Raw genomic sequence first — 17,712 nt, 5'->3', positions numbered from 1 at the left:
ATGAAAAGCTCCTGTATTAACAGAATGCCATTTAAACAATAGTAAGGTTACACTGAAGTTACTGAATGCAATTTTCATGATCTAAACCTTTAACTCAATCTGCTCATCGGGCATATATGGTCTCTGAAGTAGACAATCACATTACTTTTACCTGTTATGCAATCACAGGATGGTGATTATATTCATGCTGAGTGCTGGGTGTCAGTTTAACAGCATTGCATGTGCAGTATGAACCTCATGACCCTGCACAACAATAATCAGGTAGACAATAATCTCTATAATATGTCAGAGATTTCTACATTTCTATTGAGGTAGCTCTCCGTTTTATATCTTGTCTTGGGTCATTGTAGACAATGTTGCAGATCAGGACTGTTATATGGTATTATTGGATTTATAGGATTTTGGCGGAGAGGTAATTAAGTATCTCTCTTGAACAGTCAAAAAAGGCATTTCTATTCTTCTATTTCATCTACAAACTGTTTCTCAACTTAATTTCCAGAAATTTTACTATATCACAATATAAAATTACATATACTGTAATACACAATTTTATCCATATAACCCACATTTAAATAAATGAATGAATGACTGAAAGTAGGTGATTCCTTGTCTAGGTTGACATAAAATAAGTCATACCTGTCCTGTTGTATTTCTTGAGAAATACAAGGAGTGGGCAGAATAAACACCTGCACACTATGATAATATCCAGTCCACCAACTCTGCATGCATCATATTGTAAAGTGTTCACGTCTTGAGTGTCAAATGCAGAATATTTCTTTTTAATCTCTGGGTTGCAATTTGCAAAACGTAATGATCACTGAGTTTCATCAAATCTGTTCACCTGAGAAGCAACACCCCTTTTTAAATAAATACCCATCAGCTCAGGCTTTTGCTGACTGATGAGATCCTCATTCAGCTTCTGTTGCTCTCTGGGAATGATGCTCACATACAGTCATGAAAAGGGAGGGTTAAGCATTGCTCGCTGCCCATCCCCCCCTCTCCTCCATCCTGGCTGCTACATCCACTGCTGCAGAGAGGACCCATGATGGTGTCGCCCCCCCTCCCTCTCTGCCCCCTCCACCTCCACCAATCCCATCCCGGCTTCACCTAAGCCAAACAGAGCGCAGGTGTTGCCTGCAGCGTCCCTGCCTTCACCTACTGGGAAACACGCACAAGTGTTTACATTGTTCTGTAAAAGACGATTCATTCGACACTCAAGCTTGCATGTGCTTGCCTTTACTTTAACCAACGGGATTATGTAATTGACAGTTACAAGGCCTACATGATTAAAGAAGACAGAACATGCAAGAATATCTGGCATGTAAAGCGTGGAGTTGTAATGGTGTAGGTGCGCAGAGGATTTCATTCCCATCAAATTTCAGTCTGAGGGCCTTAAATCAAAAAATTTTACCATGCCATGACAATCTCCTCACTAGCACAGCTAGCAGTGATGCAGGGCGTGAAACTGCAGGTCTGGGCTCCCACTAATACTTATTCTCACCTCACCCACAATATGGCACCTGGGCCAAACAACGTTTCCTACTCAAGTATCCAAAAATCTGCTCCAACTACACAGTAGGGCTGGGCTATAAAGTCAGTATGATCAGTGGAATCTTATCATGACAATATAATCATATCATATCATTGTTTTACATGATTATGTTGTAATTAAAAATGGACAGAAGCTAATTGTAATTAAAAATGGACAAAGTCAGTTGTTAAAGTATGCAGCCATATCCTCCAGCCCTATACTACAGTCAGTTTATATAGGCTACCATTAATCAAAAAAAAAAAAAAATGTTATTATATTTATTATGTAATATTATATTGTTGGCTTCAGAGTGAATTTACATTTTTGGATGTGTAATCATTAGTAGTGCAGGATCAGCTCTTGTGTGCTCCATGTGGGAGGTCTGTAGAGGCATTTTCACCCTCCATCATATCATAGCAGAGGAAGTGTGTATGTATGACTGGGGAGGTGGATGTGTATGTGTGTGTGTGTGTGTGTGATGAGGTGGGGGTGGGGGTGGGGGCCCAAAAATTTGCAGCAGAACCCATGAGTAATATGATACACCACTGAGCTTGATACAATTTAAGGAATTTAAAGATTCAGCAATCTTATTGCCAGAAAGTGAGGCGTTACTACAGAGCGAGTGTAGATTTTTGTAAGAGATGAGATGTGAAACCGAATCAATGAGCTGAACAACAGATATTAAATGAGGCAAATCCTGCACCATGGGCAGGGCACGTTAATGATGGGAACGTGCAGCTGAAGAAACGATGGCAAACAATAATTATAAATTAGAATAGCTGGCTTCACATTATCTGAGTGCTCTGTGTGAGTCTTTACTATGCAGGCCTGTCTCACATCATCACGACCACCAACACTTGCACCCAGTTGACCCTGCTGAGGAGAATCGAGCTGCGCCTCCATGTTCAGGCCTGCATCAGCACCACACACCGACACTGCTGAAGCATCGGCCGAATGAAATGAGTCTAAATGGACAAAATCAGACAGAGGAGAGTCGAGTCTACAGCGTCTGAACGATGCAGGGTTACACAGACCGGGTTTGATCGGTGGCGCACTGCCAGGAAAGGGCAGATGATGATGAAAGGGCATTCACTAGACGGTAGCTTGTACACAGATAATGCGGAATTTCTCGCAAGGGAACTTTCTCGCCTTGAATACAATCCGCCATTAATGTGAAACAGAGCTGACAGCAGCTTGTTTCAGCTTTCGACCGCACCGGGTTAGAAAGGGTGTTTTACGCAACCGATTCATGATCCATCAGAGGGGTGAGGCACTGCTGAAATCAGGGAATCCCACAGAGAGAGAGTGTTAATGTCCAATCACTTTACAATCAATAGCATTACAGTAGATTACAGACTATAATTAGCTAACCAAGGCGTGAGAAGCCAGTGTCTGCAGCATCCTCTTGCACAATAGTCAGTCAAAACTACAGTTGTGATGCAGCTCCAATGCAGCGCGGATTATTCCTGAAATAAATTGAGGCTAAAAGGGCGTATGTGGGCTACATTTGCCTCCAGGCTTTCTGCATCATGCTGGACAAGGATGCCTACATTTTCCATCAGTGGGCTAATCGCTGCTTGTTAGAGCCATTTTCAGGTCTCGGCCGCTTTAAATACTATTGCGCATCCGCGCCGCAGGAGCCCAGTGAGACAAACCAGCCTCTGCAGGTTATCTACAGCTCCCTCACCACACGGCTGTGGTTTACAATGGGATACAATGGGGCACCAACAGCACTACCTTCATCACCATCATCATCACTGCCATCCAGCCATCCGCATCCTGTTAAAACACAAACACATTTGCGCGCACAGCGCAGAGCCGCAGCGGAACATCTCCACAAATTCTGAGCAAAAATAATAATAGTGAAAATCTTACTTTCGCCGACCACCGCCTTTAATCCGATAGGTGCCATGATGCTGCTGAGTGTTGGACCGAGTGTTCACCCTCTGCTTCCTCCCTCTCTCTCTCTCTCCTCTCTGTGTTCACCTCACATCGCTGCGGAGGAGCCTCCAGTGGGAAACGTCACCACGTATCCTTCCGCATCATCCGATCATAGGTGGTGTTGCACAATTGGATACAACTGCGTCTTATTAGCCTAAAACAATTCCTTGATTAGCCGTATAATGACAAGCTTCATTACCAGCTTGTTCTTTAGCCCCTAATAAACCCTTACAGATTATTATTGATACATTCCTTATAAAATAATGATATTTTAGAGCTTGTGTATCCAGAAACATGCAGCCACATGCAGTTAGTGTCTGTAGCCTATAGTATGTATAGTGTGTACAGCCTACAGCAGAGCATGACCCCACTCTATAACCTCTCTACAGGCTATGTCATATGTTTGGTTTTGATGCTATTTTATTGCGTTTGGTGTAAATGGTGATTAGTAGTAATTAGTTAATCGATTAGTAGTTTTTAATTGGTGAAGATAGGCAAGTAGGTCTGATGATTCTTTTCATTAATCATAATCTACAAATGTAAAAAAAAAATAAAGTTCCCAGAGCCCAAGATGATGTTCAAGTTCCTTATTTTACCTGAAAACTGTCCAAAATAAAAAAAAATGTTCATTTACAAATATAAACGAGGCTCAAACACACAATTGAGAGGCTGAAATCAACAAATATTTGGTAAATTTGCTTGAAAAAATGACACTAACAATTAATAGATCACTGACGCTGTTGTGTAATGTTTTCTGTTGATCAGCTGATACATTTGTACTTTCAGCACTAGTGGAGATTATTGCTGTTACTGTATTCATATGGACCCCAGAAAGAGAAGTAACAACTAATCTAATAAATGATTAACTCAGAACTCGACGGTTGTCAACAGTTTATAAGACATCAGTCAGTGAGAATATCGTACATGGTTTTCCATTAAAGGTTAAATTACACTCATAGGCCTATTTTAAGCACGGCAATTAAAAAAAAGTGAGTAATTGAATTTATATCACAGGTTTGCTGTGATGGAGGATGTGTGAGGTAGATACAGGCCAGTTTAAATATAAAACAGCCGGGACACAAAGTGTCCACAAGGGGGCAGCATGTGTCTTTCTGCGGGACCTGCACTGGGCATCATGGAAAACGGTTTCACTCCAATGCAGAACTTCTAATTCAATTGAACTCAGCTTATTTTGGTTTTATAGTGTTGTAAGAAATTTTTAAAAAAAAATCAGTTTTGAAATAAACTGCAAAAAGCCTCATTGGTTAGTAGTGATATCTGAATAAATGGGAGTTGGTGTCTTAAAATTTCATATCAACAAGTCATAAGTTTAACACCAAATAAGGGCAGCACCCAAAAAATAGCACTGAGATACACAGTAGATATTGAACATGGTCTTACTCTACGCAGGCCACACCCTTGGCAGCGCCGACTGAACACGTTGGACCAGTGATGACTCCCAGAGGGTGTGTCCTGCCACCGTGAACCAGACCAGTGTTCACCTCCTCCGTCTCCTCCTCCTCCTCCTCCACCTCACCGCCGGGGAGTTGACACCTCGCCTCAGTCCTCCTCTTCATTGGGGTAAGCAGGAGAGTAGTCAGGAGCAGTGCGTCTCTCAGGAGGGAAAGTGAAGCTTTTTTAACCCCCAGCGGCTCAGCTCGGATATTTGCAGATATCACCAACTTCACCTGGAAATCTGTACAGTTTGTAACCAGCTCGGATACTTACAGGATCTGTGAGGCTTTCCTGTAACCATGGGGGACGTGGTTTCCTCTCACCTGGATGAGAGCAGACGGGAGATGATTACAGGTGAGAGAAGAGTTCCTGCACCAAGTCATTTTGTTTAAATCTAAAGCAGCACAGGAGCTTTCATCAAAATTTGTAACAAGTGTGTTCAGTTTTTATATCCTCGTGTAGGGTTATCAACATACTGCTATTACATAATTCATGGCTTGCTCTATTATCTCCTCATTACTCATCATTCAGTGAATTTCCATTATGTGAAACTACTTTTCTGGTTTTATAAACTCATCCAGAGTAAAAGCATTCGTTCAGCATGTCTGCGAGTCTTGAAATGTCTTAAATTCACTTTTCCAAATACCAGGGTTTTAAAAGCTAGAAAATTCTTTTAAATTCCAGTTGGGCGTCATTGCAATTTGGGCAATTTTGTCTTTCAAAGTCAAAAGATTAATAGCCTACAGCATAAAACCCATGTTTATCTGTTGGAGAAACCTCTACTTCAGATAAACCAAACTGCTTTTATACTGAGCTGTCATCATGCTGACCCACACAGAGAAATCCACTGAAACCTTCCTGCATGATTTAGCCAAAGAATCTACAAAAGACATTAACTCCTGGTTTACTTCACAGCAAGCGTTCCCTTCCCCGGTTTCATTTTATAAAAAATTTATTTATATCAGGGGATTGTTGCTCTGCTCTACTTGAAGAGTTCCCCTCAATCCCACGTCTGCTGCAGGCCTATTTCTCAGAGATAATAAGTAGGTTTCCCAAAGGGGAGCATGTTTGTATAAGTTTGGGACTCACTGCTATTTAAGTCTCAGATTGCTCCAGCCTCCCCAAAGTGAACTGTGCAGGTCTGTGTGATTATTTCAGCGGGCGTGGGAGTGGAGTGAAATACTTGGATCAGTGGATGCTTCCCTAAAAATGATCAGATTCTCTTTGCTAGAAGTAGTTAGAGGATCAGAAATAACTCAGGAAGAAGGAGACTTGCTTTTTGTTATGTTTGTGCTGGTGGTTAGATCCTTTAGACTTGTGCTTTCCAGAAATCTGTCACAGAATCATTTAAGGCTGGGTTAGGATATTCTTTCACTATTGTAATTGTGTTTGTGTATATGCTGGCAGGCGTAATTGTAAGTGGAAATCAAACCAAACCACAGCACACCACACACAAACACACACACACAACCAAATATGATTTTTTGTTGGCCAGACAATCAGTTTGTTTGTTGTTGCTGCTTTTTGTGAACCAGAAAGAGAAATAGTCTCAGAAAGTCAGACGTATGACCCTGTTTGCGGCTGCCTCTTTACACCAGCTGTGTTTATTACTGTGTATTTAAAGAGATTCAGTCAATTAACTGATTATTTGATCAACGCAAAATATATCAACAACATTTTTGATAAAGAACTAACCATTTACGTCACTTATCAAAGACAAATGCCAAACATTCTCTGGTTCCAGCTTCTCTAATGTGACGATTTGCTGAACGTCTTCTCTCTGTTTTCTATAATTGTAAATTGAATTGTTGAGTTTTGGAATGTCGGTTGGAAAAAAACAACAAATTTGAGGACATGACTCACTTTTCTAGGAAACTGTGATTGTCATTTTACCATTTATCACAACTTTCAATCAAGCTATACAACAATCTTTCAGATTCAGGGTGAGCTGAAAAGAATCTGTAAACAAACATGGAACGTGTCGAGTACGGAAGTTCACACTATGTGTAACATCGTACTCTCATCCCAAAGGTCCTCTTACTAGCTTTTTCTCAGCTTTCAACTGCATTTCACAATCCTCATCTGTGAGTGGAGCTGGCTCAAGTGTCATCACTTGACTCAAGTGTTGACAAAAGGTGTTGTCTCATCAGAACAGTCGGCCTATTTGGGAAATGTATTTATGTTGCTGTCAATCTGCTAGAATGCAGGAATGCACAGGGAGGTTTAAACTGTATTGTTACTGTGGACAGCAACATTAACTTCATGTCATTTTAGGGTTTTAGCTAGATTAACTTAAACCGTGTAGTGCTTTTTTCTGCAGGAGTCTGGTTAAGAGAAAGATACAGAAGATAGTGTGCGAAGCTGCAGAAGTAAAGCAAGTAGAAACATGTCACAGGATTAATACTGTAGCTGAAACTGCTAAGTCTCACACGCCCGCTGCCTCTATTGTCTCCACCCCCACCACCTCTCTCTGTGGATCCTCTGCTGCTCTTCTTTTCTACTCAGCGTTTCTGCTCTGGGAGTCTTATTTGTAGTACGTACCTCCCAGCAAGGTGATTTCTTCATCCTCGCTGCCTTAGCACATTCTCACAAGATGATCACGTACACACACACATTACATTGCATTGACAGAAATAGCAGAGACTGAATGACGCATACAACATGAGCCTGTCTGTGGGAAATACTCCTCCGAGTTGCTGCTATGCAGTTTTCCCAGTTTTCTTGTCAGATGTGGTGCAGTTTGTGTAACTGAGACCCTGCTCACTAGAATACAGGGATAAACAGCATTTGAGTGAAACCATCTAAACCCTAAAACGAGCTATTATCCGCCCCCTCTGCTAGCTAGCATCTCTCCCACTATCATCTGTAACTCTGTTGATTTTCTCATTGAGTGTTTGTTTCATCAGGCTTTCTGAAAAGCTGGAACATGATCCTGAGGTTTTCTGTACATATTAGAAGATAAATGAGTATCTACTATTGTGCTCCATAGTAGAATTCAAACTTCTGGTCATTTTAGCTAAGATAAAACAAGACAAAGACAAAGCTGGGCAACAAATCAATATAATATTGTCTTGTTTCACACATGACTGACACTAGCAAATTGCTGTTAAATCTGCAGGTATGACATTTGTTTTGATCTGAGAAACATGCCGAAAGGGGAGAAAGAAATGATCTCATCTTGCAAGTCATGTTGTGTGCATGTTGTACTTTTGGTGAAACGAGCCCCTGGTCAGCAAAGCTGAAACAACAGACGCTTGTATTATCTGCCAACCACCTGATATTTAAATTTTTTAAGAAGTGAATATCCTCAGTCAATTTCAGTCAAATTGTATGCCTTTATTGTTAGTCAGTAATGGAGGGAGCGAGAAATGGAGAATGGCATGCAAAAGTCTGCTGCTTGACGCAAAACAGAGCCGTTAAGGTTCATGGTTGGTGCCTTAATCCCTTGGCCAGTCTAGCCCTTCTTTCATCATAGTATTTTTCCATAATCAGCACATTTAGATTCGAGGTGCAATCTTACGTAATTTAAAGTTAGTTTGTAATAACATGTGAAAAGGTCTTCAAACCAATAAAATAACTGCCTCTGGGTATGTTCTCCCACGTGTGAGTGCAGGTGTGATTGTGTTCTGGTATCAACATCTATACATATTTGGGGTCAAGTAAAGAGCGAGTGTATTAGCTCAGTGATTTCAGGTGGTTAAGGGTTGGAGGCACATCTCATTGATGGACTACAGGATGACTATGTCAGTTTTCTTTCTGGTTCCTGCACTGGACAAGAGAGCAAAAGGATATAGAAAACAGGTCTTGGAGTGAATGGAGGAATATGCAAACTGAGAGAAACAGGAAAGAAAGATTAATATTGGCAGGCCTAAATAGTGGAGTATGTATTTAAGGAGAGGTCTTTGTTCCCAAACTCCAGTTTTTCAGTCTGCTGACTTTGGCACAGCAAGACAACCAACGGAAAGTACCGACTGACTCCCTGCACGTTTGGAATGGAGGCCTCATTAACCAACACATATTTGGTGGAAATTTACACAGAACAGAAAAAAGTTTCTATCCAGAATCAGATAAACACATAAAAAAAGGCAAAATGGTTGAAACATTTTGTACCTGACAATTTAAAATACACATTACTCAATACTCAGACACATTCTGGTCAGTACCAGAAAAATATTGAGATTTGATACGCAGCCCTACTAAACAGTGGATTTACAGGAGGAAAAAGAGTCTGAGTCTCATCAGTCATCTGTCCCATCCTGGTATGAAACAGATGATGTTTTTAATTAGTCCATGTGTCCCTGTCCCACCTCCTCCACATTCTCTCCCTGTCTATCCTGTCCTGTCAGCTCTTTCCTTCCTGCTCTCCCACTGCAAGCTGGCTCCCTCCTTCCTGTGTTGTACCTTCCATAAACAGATCATAGTCAACGCTGTCTGCCACTGACAGAGCCAAACACTCTGATTGGCTCGCTAACAGACTCTTTCTCCAGTATTGGAACGTGGGAAAACCTACGTCCCATCCATCAGGGTCTTGGACTATTTATTGGAAACTGGTTGCAGACAGCAGTGGAAAAGAAATGATGAGTCAAGCAGTGGAGAGGATCTGTGATAAGGAAAACAATGATCCAACTTTATTGAACCCCAAAGGAAGACGCTGCTTTTTATTTTCACTTTTCAGTTAATTGATTAATCGTTAGTCTTTAAAATATCTAATCATAGTGAAAAATACCTTTCATGATTTCCTAGAGTGCAGGGTGACATCTTCAAATTTGTCTTGAAATTTGTCCAGGAAAGGTGAATTACACGATGAGCAACAATTTAATTGAATAGTACAGCTGTAAAAACATGGCGTCTTGGGTTTGAGTTCAGTGTAAATATGATACATTCAGTAAAGAGCTGGAACAAGATGATACAGAATACATATGATACTGTCAGTGACCTTGAGGGTAATTAAAAAGGAGAAACCTGGATTTTAATTGGCTAAGGACAGTTAAGGACCATCTCCCCTAAATTATGTCACTGATTTTAGTAGCATTATAATTTAGGGAGTGAAAAAATTGTCAGCCAGGTCTGATTTCGTAGTGCACAGTTGAAATGTTTCGAATCTAATGCTGATAAGATAATTAGATTTAAAGAATAAGTAAACGAGATTACAAATCTGACCAGAAATTCAATGCGGGCATTCAGTGGTTGACTGTTGTCGATCTGTGCCGCAGACATATTTTGACCTGTACCAAAAAAGCACAAAGGTTCAATGCCCAGCCTTAGAAGTAGCTGAGAAATAACATTTTAAGCTAGAGAATGTTCAAACGTCTTCCATTCATTCAAATGTCTTGTGACTGTGGTTATACTTCAGCTATGCAAAAGCTTTCCATCCAAACATTTTCCTGTGACTGAGCTGTACCAGACAGCCGTGACATACAGGAGAGTGTGAATTATACTGATAATACATGGTAGACATCTCTGTTGAATGCTGCACCTGAGTCACTATCTTCCATTTTCAAAAGATCCATTTTACATTTTATTGTATGGCACTTTTCATAAAGAGCTGATAGCAGCAGTGAAGGTTTGTGGCCTCAACTGCAACAATTTATCTTCACAGGAGAATGTCTGCTCCCCTTCAACACTTAGCTAATATTTAACAAAGAAACTTAAATTGCAATACTGATAAGTTTTGAAAAGTTGGTGGAAATCAGTCACTCTGCAACAAAACTACCTTGTTGGGGATAAATTGAACTGCTTCATTTGTTCTTTTGTGACTTGTGTTGTTTGAACCAATATCAACTTTTACTATGTCATTGAAGATTTCTTCATTAGTGTACACTGCAGGACTGAGTTGATGTTTTACCTCAAATATGTTACAGTGTGTACCTTTCAACACAAATATTATCCCTTGTAATAAGACTGACTTTTCACTCTACTGTATCTTCAGTAAAAGTGCTATAGAAATATATCATTAGTGTAGTTTGGATGTTTGCTGATGTTGTGTGTCTGTCTGTCTCCTCCTGCAGCTCGGACCAGAGATGTGATGAAGGACTTCAGTAATGTGTACGAGCAGCAGTATGCGGTCGCGCTCTTTAACAGCGTCCGCTTTGAGATAGAAGGAGGAGGAGGGACGCAGTCACAGCTGCTTCACAGAAAGGCAAGTTCAATATCTCTGCTTCACAAGAGAGGTTCAAACGTGCTCAGTGGATAGAACGATAAAAGACATAAACAAAACTACAAAGAAAGAAAGGATGTTTCTTCCCCATCGAACAAGATCTTTATAATTTGTGTAAACATATTTGTTGTGGTGTCTTTAATGCCACATGGGACTGGATATTGAAGGATAATTCCACTTTATTACAACTTGGTTCTTATTTTTGTAAGTTCATTGATTTCAATTATGATAACACTGCACTCACCACTTCACCACAAGTAATTACTGAGACCTGGAAAAACAGGAAGTCACTACAACAAAATCTTAACAGGGCAACAAACACAAGCACAAGACAGGCTGTAAACGAGACAACAGTGTATCCAGATTAAACTGACTTTCAATATTACCGTGAAAGTGAGCACACTCACAATGTTGATAATAATTCCTCACTGTACAAGAAAACACACTATGACATGTATGGCAGGTGACAGTTGAACCAGATAGATTGTTGTGATGCAACAAACAGTTGAGGTAATATTTTTACAGTTTGTCTCAGTAAGTTTGGCTAAGTTGAGGGCTAATCTGTCTAATCGTAACTAGGTGAGTACAGTTTTACTATTATCTATAGTAATGATGAATTTGTAATAAACCAGTTCACAAGATTCCCATCTATGTGGATGCATCTTGCTGTTGGGGATAAAACTTCCTGTCATCCAGGAATTGTGTGTTTTTTCCCTGATGTTATTTGTTAACTGAAGAATTATATCCAGAGTGGTTTGTTATATTAGAATTATTATGGTTTATTTGGTCTAATTATCAAACTTCAAATCAAATTATTATTTATCATTCTAACTTACTTTTGGCATTTTTATGCCTTTATTAGGGAGATTACACTAGAGATTTGACAGGAAGCCGGGGTAGAGAGAGGTGAGGAACAACATACTTCAAAAGGTCTCCAGCTGGATTTGAACCAGGAACGTTGAAGTTCATGGTCAGCTCCGTAACCTCCAGGCCACCACACATCCCTAACTTGACTAATTTGACTATTTCCAGCTTCCTTTCTGCCATCTTAAACAGGATGTTTTTGTATTTAATATGAACAAATTTACACCGGTGTTTGTAGCTAAATGATTTGTGCACAACAGATTTGCATCAGTATGGGCTTTGTCAGGCCAACAGAGCATGCTGTTATACACAATGCATGAATGAGCTCATTCGTGGGGGTCTGTGTACCAGTGCGTTACCTAAAGAGCAAGCCCTCTGCATTACCACTCTGTAGTTTTTGTATTCCTCTCATCTTTTTGGTCACTGAATGCACTGAAGGTCTCACTTTTGTCTACGTTTTCAATCAGCGAAAAGGGAAAGTGGAGCACATTTCACACATGAACAGAGATGCTGTTTGGAATCCTGTTATGGCAGTTCATCTCCTCTCTTCTCTATGTGGAGGACAGCTGCTTGTGTGTGATTGTGACACAAACGTACAAAACAAACTGCACATGTGAACCAACCCTGTGCAAACACACAGAAACAATTTGCAAATTCATCCGTGTTTACTTTGATGATTTGAAAATATTGGAGTAGAAATATACAATAATATATAATAGCACAAAAGTCTGTCTGACATTTCTATCATAAAAACACCGTTTTCAGGACAAACACTGCATTTTAACCACTTGTTTGTTTACTTACAGTAGATGGATGCATAATCAGCACCTCATTTGCATTTTCTCCCTATTTTTATTTTGACTTCTTTACTGGAAACATTTCTGAGCTGTGTGCATTGCAAGAGGACCCACTGACCCTGTCACTCATGGACACAAAATCCACAATTTAACATTTTCAGGCAAACAAACAGCAGCCAGCCGGACTTCAAACACACAAGCACCTCTTTATGTTTCAGCCCCGCTGCTCGCCTCTGCGCTCGTTCCTTCCTTCCTCTCTGAGCGGTCTGAGTTACAGGATTATTAGATATAAAACAGGAAATCTGAAAACAAAGTGGGTGGTGTATTTCCTTGTGTAAACACTTGTGTTTTCGGGTAAAAATCTCCACCTCTGCACATTTGAAAACACAAAGTAAGCTTCAAGACTTTGGAATAGTTGAAGAGGAAATGAAAAAATGAAGAAAAAATAATAATTTGTGAGACTAATGAAACTTAACTTTATCTCATTAATGTCTGCACCTATTGCGCTTGATATCTCACAGTAATTTCATACTAAAAATGGCTAATGTGTGATTTTTCAGGACCCCCTGGCAGGCCATTCAATCTTCTCAGGGAGTCTGTTTCAATACCTGGAGGAGAATCGGAAGTGGAGGAATCGCTTTGTGCACGTGCCAAACAGCTACACCATCAGCCTCTATGAGAGCAAAGCAGTGAGTACGCTTCTTCTAAACTGCTGTTTAGTTTGCTGATTTGGACACTTGTGTTAAAACTGTTTGGTGTGTTTTTCTGTCTGTCTAACAGGCACATGAACGACACCTGCACCCAAAAGTAACCATCAACTGTGCTGGGTACAAGGCCCTGACCTCCATGGAGGAGTACATGGAGCTGATTAACACCAGCCTGCCAGGTAGGATAGTAAGAGAGAAATAATGACTATGTACTGTATATATGACAAAACATGACTGAAAATACTGTATAACTGATGTAATATCATCAGTCTGCAATTGTTTTACTCATAAATCAGTTGAGTTTTGTTGGATGAAATGGATGGATACCCACTAAATAACTTTCTGTGCATTTATTCTTGTGTACTTTTCTTGCTCTCCCCCAAATGTATTCATCTGAATCAAAATCAATTGATCAATCAATCAATTTGGCCATGATGTACAAATTCAAATCAAGACTGAAAATGGGCAAAATCTGTCATTGTTTCATTTAACTTTTTTAAATCAACTGATATTTAATATATTTTCCCTTTTGTCATTATCATCTGTAAAGCACTTTCTAAATCTTACTAAACAAAAGAGTTTCTCATTCTCCTCCTGTCATGTGACTTATTGTAGGTATCAAGGCCAAAGTGGGCAGTCATCCATTCATCAAGTGTGCGACTCAGTTTCCCCTCATCCTGTGGCACCCATACGCCCGCCACCACTACTTCTGTGTGTTGACAGAGAAGGAGCAGAAGAAGTGGCACGCTGTGCTGCAGGACTGCGTCAGACACAGTAACAATGGTAACAATACACACAAGCACACAGTGAAGTACACAAATGTTTTACAACAGTAGAAAGGAAGCAGTAGGAGCATTAGAAAAGATCTTCAATTAATGGGATTCAGATTATTTATTGAAAACGGTGAGTAGAGTAGAAACTACAGTACATACAGCAGACTCTCTGTCTGTCTCTCCACCTTTGTCGGTGTCTCAGGCGAGGGCGTGAATGAAACCTTTACATGCCATCTGAGTGAGCTGGTTAGTCTGTGAAGGTGAGACACTGCAGGAATAATGTCTATTTGTTTCTTTATTTGTATTTGCTTGGTTACAGTGTGACGTGTTGTCATTTGATCAAAGCTATAAATGTTACATATTGTACAGCCCAGACAGAGAATCTGCAACGCTCACACTGATAGCGGGTGGAGACGTTATTTACTCAACTGAAAATAGAAGCAGACTTTCATTTTAGACAGGCAAGACTGGCTTTTCTTCTATTTTCCTGTTATATATTTGACTGTATTTAGTGAAAAGCTTACCATTTTCTAATTTGATGTTTGCTGTGCAAACACAACTCTTTCTGTTTCTGTTTCACAATAAAAACCTTCCAGCAGTTCACAGAGTGTAACCTCTTCTAGTACTGAAACCATCAGCCAGTTTATTGATTTGTCAATCGACACAAAATTAATTATTAATCAATTAGTCATTCAGATGTCAAACATTCTCTGGTCACAGTTTCTCAAATGTGATGTTTTGCTGATTTTTGCTGTTTTAAATCATTGCAAATCGAGTATAATTTTTTGGACATTGAAGCATTATAATACAGGTCATTAGTATAGTGATGTGACAGCACACCAGAGGTTTTCTTCCAGGATACAAGTACTTGATGACAGGTACTATAAATATTTAAAAAATACATTGAAAAGAGAAAAGAAGCAAATCCAGAGTCCCCAGTATATAAAACAATCCTAAACAGTCAAGCTTATCACATTTCAACATGTCGTGTTTATCAAAAGCTTTAATAGTGAACTGGTAACAAGTTGCTGCTTTTCCCTTTTATTAGATTTTTTTTCTAGACTTTTCCCGCCTTTATTTGTTTGCATATGCCACAGTGATTTAAGTTCTGGCCTTTATTTGTGAATTGATGGTATTTTGGAGGATACTGCATTTTGCATTTGGTTGCACATTAGTAGATGTTTGTTTTATGAGGATGGCGAACTACTCTTGATCTGCTATCGAGGTTTCTTTTGAGGACATGACTTGTGTCTTTATGTTTAGAGACAAAAGACAGAGTCATGCCAGAGGATGTGAAAAACATAATGTCATCCATTTTTTTGTCATGTTGTCATACCGCAAGAATCCGAATTGGTTTAAGTGATCGGCCTGCTTCCAGACTTTGTTTGCCACATGGCGTGTTGACTTCAAATTATACTCTTTTAATTGGCGGGTATATTTAAATTTACATTTAGCAGTGCAACGCAGGGAGTCCACATGCTGCCTTCACTGGAAGAGAGTCAAGTTACATTTTTGTGGTTATGTGCGCGCGTACATGTGGATGTGAGCTCACATTTAGTGTGCGCTTTATTTAGACGTGACAAAGAGAATCACAATGAATGGGAAACTTGGGGTAGATGAGATAAAAATACAAAGCTTTAGAGATTCAGTCATAGAAAAAAGGCTGCTGCAGGGAACGTGATCAGGCTTGTTTGGATGCTTTGGGCTGCAAAGGCAGGTGGTGTTTATGTTAAATTGCAGATCAAGCACAGATTATTTATTAAGGTCCACCGTAAAGTTTTAATTTACAATAAACTTTCAGGTAATGTGGACCTTTACTGGCTATATTCATTTTTTCTATTACAGATATGTTTGAATTTAAAATCCATATAATTACACATCATTTTAAATAAATCCACATTTTTACTTTGCTATTGTACAGACAACACTAACCACATGTTACCTAATATGCCTTCTCTACATTATTATTAATCATTATATAACTATTATGACTTCAAAAGATATTAAGCACATCTTGTCTATAAATTATTTTAGCCAAAAAGCACTCACACATATGGTTTTATTTAATTTTAGGGAAATAAAACAAAGATAAGGCTTTACTTTAGCTGACCCTAGTTTTCAGTCATGCACAGTACATACAGAAGCATGTGGATTTACATGCCTGTGGGGATTAACACGCACATAATTATAATTCTGTTTGTATTGTTAGTGCTATTATATTTCAACAGCTTTCCTCACAAGACAGCTAATTTAGGGCTTAAGTATCTGTAACTGTGCTTTAAGTGATTGTTAGGATGGGTCATCATGCAAAAGGAGTCATAGAACATCAAGTCAGCTGCATCAAATCACTACAGAAAGATGAGGGCACCCGCTCACTAAAGTTTGTCTAAAGCCACCAAGTTAAATCCTAGAAAATCCTAAATCGTGACCGATACAGCAAAACTTCATGCCATGTATCAAATGAAACAATACACTGACTGGAAGCTTATCACCAGGCTGAAAAAGTTGTCCAACCTGATTTAGTCTTGTTTAGCACTTAGTCAACTATTACGCCAACCAACTGTGTTGCATGAATTCAAAGTGTTCTGATTAACCACACATGACAAAGCTAGCAGCTATCTATCATCAGTATTGGTTTGAAAACATTCAGTACGAGCCTAGAAGTCAGAGGAGCCAAAAAAAACAGAGGCTTCATTTCTTCATTTTAGGTTTAAGTCTTAGCCAAAACCAACCTGGGTGCAGATTAAAATTAATTAAAAACCAAATACCAACTTTAGTGCACACATTTGTTGACTGTAAAACAAGATCAGCCTCTGTCTGTATCCAGCTGAGCTCATGCATTACTTCCCAACTCCACCTGTTTGGGCATGCTCAGTAAAAGCCTCCGTACATTCCAGCTGTGGCAGGCTGGCCTCCAGGAAGATGTTGTAAGTAAAGGTTAACTACGTTGCTCTCTGTGTGGATTGGCATTCATGCTTTTGGCCTGTGTTGACACGCCCAGTCTCGCCTCTGTCATGTCGATATTTTGAGGAAAACCAGAACCGGTAAAAGACTTTTCCTGGGGGTGATAACAGCCTGACCCCTGTCCTCTCTGCAGTTCCTTTAACTCACTGGAAACACATTTACACTTAGTGTACATGCCACCATTTCCAATAGGGCAGATTAGAAAGAGTTCCTGGTCAAGTATGTCAGAATTAACACTTTTTAGATATTAAATTGTTAATAGAAATGTTGTCAGGGTGTACAGGCCATCAAAAAATACAGAAACTGACCACTGAATTCAGCGCTTTAAAGAAAGTTGCAGTGCCAATAAAGAATAAACCGTTTGCAGCACAGAAACTTCATGCAAAGCAGTTTCTCAACTGAACACAGACACTGTTCAACTAGCTTTGATAAGTTTAATCTATTTGAATGTACTAAAGTGCCTATTGTTTTATCCATAATAGCTGACCAATAAAACGATCAGTAGCTGCTTTGCATCGCCTCA

The 17,712-nt window shown here is 39.6% G+C and overlaps 2 protein-coding genes across 4 annotated transcripts in view; one reads left to right on the top strand and one right to left on the bottom strand.

Moving 5' to 3' along the window:
- stxbp1a (syntaxin binding protein 1a) overlaps positions 1 to 4,974 on the bottom strand; it is a 37,169-nt gene extending 32,195 nt beyond the window's left edge. For 2 of the 3 annotated variants that reach the window (XM_067574632.1, XM_067574633.1), the window contains exons 1-2: positions 4,874 to 4,962; positions 3,407 to 3,626 (exon numbers count right to left, since the gene is read on the bottom strand). In XM_067574632.1, coding sequence (XP_067430733.1) covers positions 3,407 to 3,443 — 37 coding nt within the window. In that variant the 5' untranslated portion in view covers positions 3,444 to 3,626; positions 4,874 to 4,962. Of the gene's footprint in view, positions 1 to 3,406; positions 3,627 to 4,873 lie in introns of all 3 variants that reach the window. The other variant, XM_067574634.1, reaches the window with a different exon arrangement.
- Positions 4,975 to 5,030: 56 nt separating this feature from the next.
- niban2a (niban apoptosis regulator 2a) overlaps positions 5,031 to 17,712 on the top strand; it is a 31,652-nt gene continuing 18,970 nt past the window's right edge. Inside the window, exons 1-5 of the mRNA XM_067574631.1 lie at positions 5,031 to 5,281; positions 10,936 to 11,066; positions 13,306 to 13,434; positions 13,526 to 13,631; positions 14,068 to 14,235. Of these exons, the coding sequence (XP_067430732.1) occupies positions 5,227 to 5,281; positions 10,936 to 11,066; positions 13,306 to 13,434; positions 13,526 to 13,631; positions 14,068 to 14,235 (589 nt within the window). The 5' untranslated portion in view covers positions 5,031 to 5,226. The remainder of the gene's footprint in view (positions 5,282 to 10,935; positions 11,067 to 13,305; positions 13,435 to 13,525; positions 13,632 to 14,067; positions 14,236 to 17,712) is intronic.

Source organism: Thunnus thynnus, chromosome 19, assembly GCF_963924715.1.
Source record: "Thunnus thynnus chromosome 19, fThuThy2.1, whole genome shotgun sequence".
NCBI lineage: Eukaryota > Metazoa > Chordata > Actinopteri > Scombriformes > Scombridae > Thunnus > Thunnus thynnus.
The sequence above is the reverse complement of the archived record's forward strand: the minus strand, read 5'-3'. Positions and strand labels throughout refer to the sequence as shown.